The sequence below is a fragment of the Urocampus carinirostris genome, chromosome 14 (genome assembly GCF_059441175.1).
Source record: "Urocampus carinirostris isolate Australia breed hairy pipefish chromosome 14, RoL_Ucar_1.0, whole genome shotgun sequence".
Taxonomy (NCBI): Eukaryota; Metazoa; Chordata; class Actinopteri; order Syngnathiformes; family Syngnathidae; genus Urocampus; species Urocampus carinirostris.
This window is the reverse complement of record NC_142362.1, coordinates 16,736,733-16,749,359: the sequence shown is the minus strand read 5'-3', so window position 1 is coordinate 16,749,359 and position 12,627 is coordinate 16,736,733. Positions and strand designations below refer to the sequence as shown.

The window sequence follows — 12,627 nt, the reverse complement described above, 5'->3', positions numbered from 1 at the left end:
ACCTTCCCTCTGCCAGCATTTGTCAGAGCATTCATTTCCAAAGCATTTAAAACTAGAGGATTTTGGGGAAAAACAAAATAATATTCGCAATCACAGCATAAGTGTGCTGTTTTGAACCAATCTTTCAAATTTTATATATTATGTAACTTGTCCCCAGAGAAAATGCTTAATAGATAGGTTTAAAAATAGCTGTTTGTGGTAAATGTTAGGATTAACTCTAAAAAAATATTGGACAGCTTAAAGAGTCATATGGAACATAGTTTTAGTGTTTTTTAGGTTATATCTTTAACACATCATCAGTGGAGGCTTAAATTCGCATCATGCTTACATAATACAGGAAAAACAGAATTCAGTGATTTATTTAAAAAGGAAAGCAGTAGATACACAAATTGAAACTGTATAGAAAAAGGGATAGGGATGGTGCCTTGTGGGATACTTTTAAATTATGGAATTAAATAAAGGAAACTAATGACAAAATGGCTTCTAGAACATTCACTAGTTTTTTTGTACTGCACACTTCTTTTAGATGGATCTTCATTTTATGAAGAAGATCCCACCTGGCGCAGAGACATGTAACGTCTTAATAGGAGAGTTGGACTTCCTCAACAAGCCAGTGGTGGCTTTTGTGCGTCTCTCGCCGGCTGTTCTTCTCAGTGGTCTGGCAGAAGTCCCCATCGCCACCAGGTCAGATTTTCAGCATGCTGACAGATTTAATTCGAAGACCAAGAATATGACAGTGTTATGTTTTTTTGTTGCGTCAAACGATAGGTTTCTGTTTATACTCCTGGGACCGGTCGGAAGAAGCCCTCAGTATCATGAGATCGGAAGGTCCATGGCTACGCTCATGACGGATGAGGTAGGGAAGCCCCCGCTTTGTAAAAGTGGAATGCCATGTTTGCATGAATTCACAGTCGGGCTTCCCAAAGTGGTGGAACATTTTTCAGCATGACGCACAGCTCAGAGCTTTTAAGAGATGCTTTTGGGGATTATTCATGGCTGGGATTTAGGCTGTTGTCCATATCAGTGAGGAAAAAATGGATTTGGCGGACTCATAGGGCAAAAATTATGCAAAAATAGGGCACTTATGAGGGCATGAGAGGTTTTAGTAGGTGAACTCGAGCGAAGGTTAAAAAAGGATTACTAATGACGTTTGGTACTATCTTGACTGACTAAATAACACTTGTTACTGTCACCCAACTGTATTATCAATGAGTTTTTTTTGATTTACAAGGTTATTTTTTTTGTGGGGGGGGGCTAAACTCGAGACATTTCTCCACACCTACCCTTTTATATATATTTTTGTTACAGGTATAACTGCTTTTCTGTTTTTGGTGTAATCTAGCATGTAATTCCATCGCACAAGATGGCAGACTGTACGAAATGTATTTTCTTTCAAACTCCTGCAAAATCCCTGTCAATGTAAATGTCTACACAGAGTGAGGACTGTAGATACATTTTGCACGACATATTTTAACAGTGATCCATGATAATTAGAGAAGAGTCTTGATAGCAAAATTGGTATTGATTTAAAGTACGGTAATTCAGGTCTCTCCAATGGACTTTTTGTTCCAGGTTTTCCATGATGTGGCATACAAAGCTAAGGACCGAAATGATCTGATTGCTGGCATTGATGAATTTCTGGATCAAGTCACAGTTTTGCCACCAGGAGAGTGGGATCCATCTATCCGAATAGAACCACCCAAAAATGTGCCTTCTCAAGTAAGTACTATTTTTGTTTTCTTAATTTTCCTCCAATTTATCTGCCACCTCGTGTTTGTCACACTGTTTTACAAGTAAAAGCACTTTTCTTTTTGTCTGTATTTTTCTCTCCTTCAATGTTGCACTCATTTCATTGAATTGGTGCAAGCCTGCAGTTTTGTGACTGGAGTTGCGTGATAGGGATGCGTTTAGGGACATTTTCTGTTTGTATTTTGCAGTCCATCCTTGTTCAAAACATACAATACAATTACGGTATTGTTTTACTTTGAGCTTATAATTGCTGAAAATAAGCTTCAAGTCAAGTCATGTTTATTTGTATAGCCCTTAATCACAAAGAGTCTCAAAGGGCTGCACAGACCACAGATTATTGCAAACCAGACTGTTATGACACAAGCCCCTGCTCTAAAACTTACATGAGGGCAAATAATACACAGATATTGTCAACATAAAATATAGGTTATTCATATGCTATAGAATAAAAGTGTGTTTTAAGCTTAGATTTAAACATTTCCACTGAGGTTGCGTATCGAATCTCAGGGGTAAGAGCATTCCACAGCACTGGGGCCCGATTGGAGAGCGCTCTCGAACCTGCGGATCTCTACTTGGCTCCTGGGATCATTAGTAGATCAGCATTTTCAGAGCGAAGGCTCCGGACCAGAACATAGGGGGAAATTAAATCTGAATGATATGAGGGAGCAAGTCCATTCATGATTTTGTATACTACCAACATAACCTTAAAATCACATCTTAAGCTAACAGGGAGCATGTTAGCTAAAATCGGGGTAATGTGATCAAACTTTCTTGTCTTAGGTAAAAGCCTCGCTGCAGCATTTTGTACCAGCTGAAGGCTCTTGATTTTGGACTTCGGGAGACCGGAGAGTAGTGCATTACAGTAATCGAGACGCGAGGTAACAAACGCATGAATTATAATCTCCACAACCGACTTAGGGCAAATTTTAGCAACTTTGCGAAGATGGAAAAAAGCTGTTCTAGTAATATTCGTCCAAGACACTTACATCAAACTAAGGAGGACACCAGTCAATCTCAGATGAATGGACCGCGTTGTAAATCCGAAGATAGTCAAGAGGTTTTGCATCCCCACTTCAAACAAATAAACTTGAACTTGGACTCAAGATATCCCAGAGTTTGTTGGGAATTTAGAAAGCATACATGGTAGTGGAGTATTTCAAAAGTAATCATGTTACATTACATCAACATTATGGTTTTCGGATTACGTTACTGATTACCAGATTTTTCAACATTTAACTAGTACCTGTATCAGATTACATGTTTAAAGTAACCCTCCCAACCATATTTAATATTTTAAAATATTGAAATATTATTGTTTGCAATTGTAGTTCCCTTTACTGTATTCTAACTGTGACAATGATATCAACAATTCTGCTAAACCAAGGAGCGACCAAAATGTTTTTGCTACATTCATACAGTGTCATTTAAGTGCATTTTAATGTAAATCTGGCGGATTTGTTTGCGGAACAGGAAAAGAGGAAGAAGAATCTACCTGATGACTTAGCTGAGGTTACTGAAGAGGAGAATGAAGGTCATGGAGGTCCTGAATTGCAACGTACAGGAAAGTACGTCAGTCAAATAAAGATTATGGCTTTTCTTTCTTGTTTTTTTTTATTAATATTACTTTTTGGGTGGCCGACATTTCAATACCAGTGTACATTCTTGGAAATTCCCAGATGGTTTGGTGGTCTCATTCTGGACATCAAGCGCAAAACCCCCCATTACCTGTCGGACTACACGGATGCATTCAGTCTGCAGTGCGTGGCCTCTTTCTTGTTCCTCTACTGTGCCTGCATGTCCCCCGTCATTACTTTTGGAGGACTTTTGGGCGAGGCAACTGAAGGACGCATAGTAAAGCACTGACTTTATCTGACGTTTTTATTTCCTATTGCGGGTATTGATGGCTTTTTTCTGCCATTTTTATCATTCTTAGAGTGCTATTGAGTCGCTGTTTGGTGCCTCGCTGACAGGAATTGCCTACTCCTTGTTTGCCGGTCAGCCACTCACCATTCTGGGCAGCACAGGGCCGGTCCTGGTATTTGAAAAGATACTCTTCAAATTCTGCAAGTATGTTGTGATTTTATAAAGGTTACATACTGTTTGACCTCGCAAAATTACCACAGTACGAAGAACAGTTTGCTAATAAAACAAGCAAAGCTTAGAATACTAAAAAAAATGTAAAACAAACAAAAAAAAAGCACAAAGCCTTAAAAAAATCAGCTCGATTTTCATTTTTGGCTTCGATCGACGTGACAACAAATTAAATGAAACCGCGAGGATAGATAACGGGCCACATGAAATATTGCCACATAAAAACGACATATGGATATACGAATACAATTCTGACCCCATCAGTATAAAATGTTGCTGGCTTTAGGTAACTTTTTTAATTTTACTTGCCCTCTATTGGAGCCCAGTACTCACGATTGCCTAATTCTCTTATCATGGCTCGAAGCCTCAGTTAGCTCATTCTGCAAGTACGTTTAATTAGGTAGGAGGAAAGTGGGGGAAAGTGGGAGGGATGGAGAGTGACTTTATTCTTTTCATCACAGTGTTTTGTTCGTGTATCAAAAAAATGGGAAAAAAGTAAGAAAAGTACCATTTCTAAAACGAAACCCCCCAAAAAGATATTAAAAGACGAGTTTATTCGAAACGTGTCTAGGAAATGCACGTACTTGCGGAATGAGCTAACTGATGCTGCGATCATGACTTTAGGCCAGGAGATGGCCCTCTGTGTAGCCCTTTGAGACTTAATTATGATTAAGGGCTACACATGACTTGACTCATCTTAGTTTAAGGTCAAGGGATATTTTATAGTCTGTGCAGCTCTTTGAGACTTAGGTGATTAAGGGCTATAAAATCAAAGAGACTTGACTTGACTTTTTAAAATCTTGTTTCTAAAATAAAACTGTTTGGTTAAAGTATCCCAGCATTTGGTAGATATTTTTTCTCCTTTTAATATTTCCTTCCAAGATTACAAACAAACTCTTAAAGTTAGGAAAAAATGATCCACCATGTGCTAGATAAGATAATTTTGCTGATTTGGAATACAATTGTTATATTTTTACTAGACAAATGACAAGTTACAAAAAAAAACTTAATGGTGGATTGCGTCGTTTTAGGTGTCTTTTAACAAGTTGAAAGCAAAATATTTTTTCTATTAAGTATGTTTTTGCAATGCCCAAATGAGTTCAATTAGCTCTTATGTTTTTCTTTCTATCTGCTTTTATTTTACTTTTAGCAAAGTTGTCCGTGTCGAACCCGTTAGGTAGGAGAATGGGGGAGTAGGGAGAGTACTCAAGCTATGTAATGTTTGTGCCTGCGGGTTTTTTTGTTTGTATTTGTTAGTATAGCATGAAAATAGTGAGAGTAAGAAAAGGGCTGCTTCAAGAACACTCCAAATGACAACCTGAACCCCAAGAAAGATGAAAAAAAATAAGACTTTGTACGAGCGCTTCTAAAAAAAACCAAGTACTTGCATGGTAATTATGAATGAGCTGACTGAGGCTGCAATGGTGACATAAGCCAGGATATGGCAGGTGTGAGTAGCATAGTTCCAAATTTAATACGGCTCCTTCAAATAAGCGTTTTGTTTTCTACATTGCGATATCCTAATATTGCTATGATCTTTACATCCCCAATTTGTATACTTAAAATGGTATGATTAATTTGTTAATCTCAACAAAAAATGGACAAACAGTCCTACAATAAATTAAACTTCACCAAACGATCCACCAGAGGATGCTAGAGCCCCATAACCGGAATCCCCCTTTCAACGATGAGCTGCTTTTTCCGTCGTGACATGACGACAATGCATTGTGGAAATAGCCTGAACCAACCAATTTCCACTGGGATTTTGTCCCCGTGTCCCCTCAGGGAGTACGGTCTGTCCTACCTTTCCCTGAGGACCTGCATCGGCCTGTGGACGGCTTTCCTCTGCATTGTGCTGGTGGCCACTGACGCCAGTTCCCTGGTGTGTTACATCACCCGCTTTACGGAAGAAGCCTTCGCCTCACTCATCTGCATCATTTTCATTTACGAGGCCTTGGAAAAACTGCTCTATTTGGGGGACTACTATCCGTTTAACAAGAACAACAACCTGGACAAGCTCTCCTTGTACTCGTAGGTGGTCACAACAACAAAAGGATGAAGCGATAGTTTAATTACAATTCACTTCTTTGATGACTTGTAAATCTGGCACAGATGAGGGATTATTTTGAGACCCAGATGTTTATTTGCCTTCACAGATGTTCATGCGTGGAGCCTTCTGACCCCACCAACGGCACCCTGAAGTACTGGGAATTCAATAATATCACCGCCTCTGAGATTTACTGGGAAGCGTTGGAGGTCAAGGTAAAACTTTGTCCTCGTTTGATATTTTTTTTTAAAAAAGGAAGAAAAAAAGATGCACAATTTACAAAATGAAAAAGCACTCTGTGATATTTTTCCCACCTCAAAGTGGCATGCTCTCTCAGATTGAAAACAGAGGAGATTAAGGGCATGTGGGCAGGATTATATTGGATTATTCACTGTAAATCACCACAAAATTGATTTTTTTCCCTTTTATACCCTCTGTTCCCCGTGAACTCGACTGCTCTTAATTCTGACCAGTAAGATCTCAATTTACGATTCATAGCTAATCATAACATCCTTCTTTGATCTGATTATCGTTTTGTAGGACTGCATTGAAAAGCGTGGCGAGTTTGTGGGCAGCGCCTGCGGCCCCAAAGGGCCTTACGTCCCCGATGTTCTGTTCTGGTGCGTCATTCTCTTCTTTTCCACCGTCTTAATGTCGTCCTTCCTTAAGGAGTTCCGGTTCAGAAGTTACTTTCCCACAAAGGTAGAACACGTCATTGACGCTCACACATGCTTTCTTTAATGCCCTGTGATGGCGCCATATTACTTCTTGGTGGATTCTTGCTGTTATTGTATTAACAAATAATAACCCCCTTTTTAATGTACACAACTTTTAAAACTTTTATGAAATAAACTGAAAAAAAAGACAATTTCGTCTTCTCCTTTTTACATTACGTTTGTAATTTCACTATATTTGATTTATTTCCCCCTGGTAAAATCAGAAAATACTTGTAAAACTAAACAAAATGATGTGATATGGTACCAAGAAAATTTTCTTCAGTACATGTACTAATTCTGACAAATAAAATTCATTAAAAAAATATTGAAATAAGAAAATATTTCAAATATGAACAAGATAATTTCACCTGAAAATATGATTATTTACCCATTTCTATGGTGCATTTTGCAGTGTAAAAGTGAAATGTGCTGTGTGAAATAAAACATATCTAATTTTAATTTTTTTTTCAGCAATAATTGTCCGTGGCCCTACAAATTGTTTTCCATGTATATTTTTTGAAGGAATGGGGAAGTAATTCCTTGAAAAAGTTTAGACAATCTGAAATTTTTGAAATGATTTTTTATTTAATTATATGTTTATTTATATAGTGTGACTTATATGACTTACTTGGGCATACAGCGTACGCTTAATTTTATACTGTTGGTTGGTTGGTTGGATCCCTGAACCACTAGGGTCGTAGGGGCACCATTTCCTGTGGTGTGTCTTGGGCAAGTACAGCCTGGTGGCGCCCATCCCTCTGCAGGCCACGTCAGCAATAATGCCCATGAAAAAAAAAAAAACATGTAGCACAAAAATACAGCTAGCCATAATGCAGAAATTAGTTTTTTCAGCCACGGGACCAACTGTTTTTTGTGCTATTTGTTTTTTTTTCCTTAAAAAAAAAAAAAAAAAAAAAAAAATATATATATATATATATATATATATATATATATATATATACAACATTAGTGTATTTCTGACCAAACCAACCATTACAAGTCTTAATGGAATGTACGAAAGTTTTTGGTCTCAACTTTGAAAATACATTTCTCTGAACAGGTGAGGTCCGTCATAAGCGATTTTGCCGTTTTCATTACCATCTTCACCATGGTCATGGTTGACTACTCCTTAGGGATCCCGTCCCCCAAACTGAAGGTTCCCAGTGTGTTTAAAGTGAGTGAAGATGAGTCCACTTTGACAGAAGACAACTGCAACTGAGAGTGATTTGTCTCTGTCGTGTACGTCCAACCGATGTTGCCAATTCTAGCCAACCAGAGATGATCGAGGCTGGTTCATCAACCCGCTGGGGCCAAACCCCTGGTGGACCCTTGTCATCACACTATTTCCAGCTCTTCTGTGCACCATTCTCATCTTCATGGACCAGCAGATCACAGCTGTCATCATCAACAGGAAGGAGCACAAACTCAAGGTTTTTGTTTGCTTTGACTTACTAAGAATGACTTAATGCAGAAAAAAATGTATTGACAGTGATTCCTCCCTTGTAGAAAGGCTGCGGCTACCACCTGGATCTGTTCATGGTGGGGCTGATGCTCGGCGTGTGCTCCCTGATGGGCTTGCCGTGGTTCGTGGCGGCCACCGTCCTTTCCATCACTCACGTTAACAGCCTGAAGCTAGAGTCGCAATGCTCGGCGCCCGGGGAGCAGCCCAAGTTTCTGGGCATCAGGGAGCAACGTTTAACTGGCCTCATGATCTTTGTCCTCATGGGATGCTCTGTCTTTATGACTTCTGTTCTCAAGGTCAAATGTGCACTTTATGGCTCTTAATTTCATTTATAAAGTCCGGTGGTTCCTCCGCTTTCAAAATCCTCTGCCCTTTACCAACTTGAACCTCGCTTTTGACCAAATTTCAGCTTTTGAAAGGCCCGCGTTGAGCCAAGATAGTGTTAAGGCTGCAGTGTGCGGACGATAAAAGCCAAACTGTCGATGGAACTGCTTTTGCGCTTTATGATCATCTGAAAAACAAAAGTGCGGGTACAAGCAGCAGGGGGCATGCTGAAATCGATAAAAAGGGCTTTACTTTTAAAGCAAGTCTTAGCTGGTTTGAAAAGTTAGACCAGAGAACTGGTATCAAACAAGAGATTAAACGTGGAGAGGCAGTAAGTTCACACAATGACCTATATGTTGTTATGTTACCATTTGAGTTAAGAATTTACTCACAAACAGATCAGAGAACCGACAGAGCTGTGAATAAAGTGCCTAAAATGGAACAAGAAGTTTCTTTATCATTCGGGAGAGCAGAATGAAACAAATATGTGATCAAAGAATTTGTTCCTTAGCAAGCGTTTAATCGTGATAAGGCTAGTCCTTTTTGGGAAGAAAATGCCAGCCAATACATACATTACTAGAGAGGAAAGAAATATACCATTACACTTAACTCCAAAGGTATGTAAATTGTACCAAAACATATTTGTATTAAGGTATTATTATTATTATTTTTTTTTTCAAAATCAAATGCATGTATCATATATGTACATGTCAAGGAATGATTTGCTGGCTCAATACACGCTCAATTGGACAAAAAGAGGACTTTTCATATAGGCCATAATAGATTAATCAGTTTACCATTATTTCTTACAGGAAAAATAAATCCACTAATGTATTAAGTTGGGATGAGTGTGGCTCTAAACGTCATATGTACACAGTTCCAGGAAAAAGAAATGCAGAATTATGCCTTTTAGCAATTCAAAACAGAAAAATTGGTTCATGCACACTTTAATAACTAATCCAGACAGATTCCTGACGCCTTTTGTACAGAACTATAGTATTTCTTGTACTATATAAGTTGTGCAGGTGAACCTTATAAAATCTGCTCTTAAAGTACACCTTTTTTGTCCATCAGTTCATCCCGATGCCCGTTTTATATGGCGTATTTCTCTACATGGGAGCGTCTTCTCTACGAGGAATACAGGTACATCCACCAATTCTTCTAACGTTTTGCTTGGCGTGCAAACTAGCATGTCTCAATCTAATTTTAGCTAGTTTCATCTATCTTTGGCATCATTATAAGTCAAGAAAATGAAAAAAATAATATGCTATCGCTTCTCAAAAGCGGCTCATTGGTTGGGTATCCTCATCCTGGCACGCGTTTCTACTCCCTACAGTTTTTTGACCGTCTCACGCTGTTCGGCATGCCGGCCAAGCATCAGCCAGATTTCATCTACCTGCGTCACGTACCCTTGAGGAAGGTGCATCTGTTCACTTTCATCCAGCTCAGCTGTTTGATTCTTCTTTGGGTCATCAAAACCTCCAAGGCCGCCATCGTCTTCCCCATGATGGTACACACGAGCCAGAGCTCACTTAAATTCCAGATTTCTGTTTTCCTTTGACTGTCGCAGTAAAGTTTCCGAATATATCAGAAAAGGTACACATATATAAATCACTCAATGCTGATATACAAGGAAGCAATGTTCCCTCTAATTTTCCACGGGTCTGAGCGTTCACACAAAGTCGGTGAGCAACGCTTGAAACAACAGTGGAAGTATAATGTTGGCAACAAGATTGACTTGGTATGATTGGAAATTATTTAAATTCAACACAAACTTTTTCTTCTTTTTCCGTGTTTTTTTCCTTTTTTTTTAATCCCTTTTAAAAAAATCTCATCGTGTTTATTTTTTCCTAGCTGTTACTTGTTTCTTTTTGTTCTCTATTTACTTTTTTCCTTTATTTCTTTTTCTTTTTTTCTGGCTTTCTTCTGAATTTTTCCTTCTTTTTTCTCTTCCTTTTGTTTTTTTTTCTCAGCTTTACACTACTTTTTCATTTTGGTATTTTTTACTTATTTGTTCTATTACCCCTTTCTTTAAGTCATTTTGTGCATAATTTTACATAATATTTGGTCATATAGGGATGAAAGAAGCAAAAACAACCTGAAGAGCCGTTTAGGACCCGAAAGAGCCGGTTCCTTTTAGTGAGCCGAGCCGAGGAAGCCGGTTCTCAAAAAACTTTAAAAACTCACACACGCAGTTTAGAGGAAACACTGCGCTGGATAGATTTACCTGTGCGCTGAGAATGTGCAGGCAGTGCGCGATTGCGCACGCACGCAGCTTAGAGGGAACACTGCAAGGAAGATGTTTAACTGGTTGACTGGGGCTGTTTTAACTGTACCACTATTTTTAACCTTGTAATAACTTAATAATAACAGTCATAGTAAGATATGTCGTTATTGTTATTTTCGATATGCATATCAATCCTGTAGCCCTTCGCACTAATCAGTAACAAAAAAGGAGTTCTCAGCTTCAAAAAAGTTGGTGACACCTGATTTAGACAGTTTCCTTGAGCATAGCGCCATCTTGAGCATGCTTTCTTTTTTGTTTGAATATTTTCAGATACATTACCACATTTTACCACAAAAAAATACAACAAATCAAAATACCAATAAAGAAAAAGATAAAAAACAAAACGGTAAAATAAAATATGCCAGGGGGAATGTGAAAGTTACATAAAAATGCCAAAATGTTTGCAAATATTGAATGAATGAATGAAAACTTTATTTCGAACATAAAAATAAAAACAGGACAAAAACAATGAGTCAACAACGAAATAATGTCACACAACATGTTCGAAAAGGGGTAGTCAGAAGCAGATGCTTATTTTTCCTACCCCTTTATCTTCCCTATTAAATACATTTTATAGATAGCTCCTCTTGTGTCCAATACAACAAAATCTCATGGATATACTTATTACATAGGTCAGATATCAATAATTATAATAGTTACAATAATCACATATTTTATACACTAATCTTCGCAATACCCATCCCTCAACGTCATAATGCGCATAATGTCACTGCGGCACCAGTGATAATATCAATAAAAATAAACACAATACTTATAACAGTTCTGATGTGATAATAGCACAATAACAACAAGTTAGCCATAGTTTGAAGTGCAGTATTTCCAGTCTCCCTCATATCCCATTTTCTTCATCTCTGTATTTCGCCAGTAATGCTTTTTTGTATTTAAATTTGAACACATGGATATTTGGACATTGTTTGATTTCATTTTGCAAATTATTCCAAAGTCTGACTCCACACACAGACACACACATACTTCTCCTGGTGGTTCTCACCTTTGGGATTTTGAATTCACCACAGCCCCTCAAGTTATAATTTCCCTCTTTTCGAGTGAATAATCTTTGTATGTTTTCTGGCACTATGTTTTTGTTGACCTTAAATAACAGTTGTGAAGTGAAAAATTTTATTAAATCATCCAATTTCAATAAATTGGACTGCATGAATAAAATATTGGTATGATCCCGATATCCTACCCTGTGTATGGTTATTTGTTTTAATAACCTTCTGGTTCTGGGAAAGCTTTTTGGATATCATGTACTGTTTCACTTCACAGTGGAAGACATTGAAAGAGTTTCTACTAAAGAATTTGCATTTGTGAATGTAGAATTTCGTTATAATGATATTAAGATTGACAAGATAATTGAAAACCATTATCAAGTTATCAGCAATATAGTGAGGGATTTCAGACCAGAATTTTTTCACCTCAGGGCAGAACCAAAATAAATCTGTCAGTTTCCAGATCAGCTGAGCAAAATGAACATCAATGTTTTGTCGAACCTTTTTGCAATATGCACTTCGGCGGGGTAAATCCTGTGAATTATTTTGTACGGAATTCCTCTCACTTTGTTTCCTAGTAAATATCAATTGGGTAACAAGCAGACTTTTTATGTCACTTTTCCAGGTGTTGGCTCTCGTATTCATCAGGAAACTGTTGGATTGCATCTTCTCAAAGAGAGAGCTGAGCTGGTTGGATGACCTGATGCCTGAGAGCAAAAAGAAAAAGCTGGAGGACGCGATAGAGGTTGTGACGCTCACTTCATTCGCCTCCCCAAATGCTTCTTGCCCCACTCAGAAAATGACTTTGATTCAACCTTTAGGAGGAGGATCAGAGCATCCTGGCAGAGGAAGAATGTGCACAAGTGCAGCTGGTGGAATGCAAGTAAGCAGTTAGTTTGTATCTCCTTAACAAGCATGTGTTTAATCTACGTTTATTC

At 38.1% G+C, this 12,627-nt stretch overlaps 1 protein-coding gene across 2 annotated transcripts in view; it reads left to right on the top strand.

Moving 5' to 3' along the window:
* The window catches only part of slc4a10b (solute carrier family 4 member 10b), a 31,499-nt gene that overhangs the window by 16,301 nt on the left and 2,571 nt on the right, over positions 1 to 12,627 (top strand). Inside the window, exons 9-25 of one of the 2 annotated variants that reach the window (XM_088352931.1) lie at positions 527 to 684; positions 769 to 856; positions 1,573 to 1,719; positions 3,220 to 3,314; positions 3,426 to 3,600; positions 3,683 to 3,816; positions 5,626 to 5,722; positions 5,792 to 5,871; positions 5,997 to 6,102; positions 6,428 to 6,589; positions 7,664 to 7,777; positions 7,872 to 8,033; positions 8,110 to 8,361; positions 9,464 to 9,532; positions 9,726 to 9,899; positions 12,315 to 12,434; positions 12,511 to 12,572. In XM_088352931.1, coding sequence (XP_088209057.1) covers positions 527 to 684; positions 769 to 856; positions 1,573 to 1,719; positions 3,220 to 3,314; positions 3,426 to 3,600; positions 3,683 to 3,816; positions 5,626 to 5,722; positions 5,792 to 5,871; positions 5,997 to 6,102; positions 6,428 to 6,589; positions 7,664 to 7,777; positions 7,872 to 8,033; positions 8,110 to 8,361; positions 9,464 to 9,532; positions 9,726 to 9,899; positions 12,315 to 12,434; positions 12,511 to 12,572 — 2,195 coding nt within the window. Of the gene's footprint in view, positions 1 to 526; positions 685 to 768; positions 857 to 1,572; positions 1,720 to 3,219; positions 3,315 to 3,425; positions 3,601 to 3,682; positions 3,817 to 5,625; positions 5,872 to 5,996; positions 6,103 to 6,427; positions 6,590 to 7,663; positions 7,778 to 7,871; positions 8,034 to 8,109; positions 8,362 to 9,463; positions 9,533 to 9,725; positions 9,900 to 12,314; positions 12,435 to 12,510; positions 12,573 to 12,627 lie in introns of both variants that reach the window. The other variant, XM_088352930.1, reaches the window with a different exon arrangement.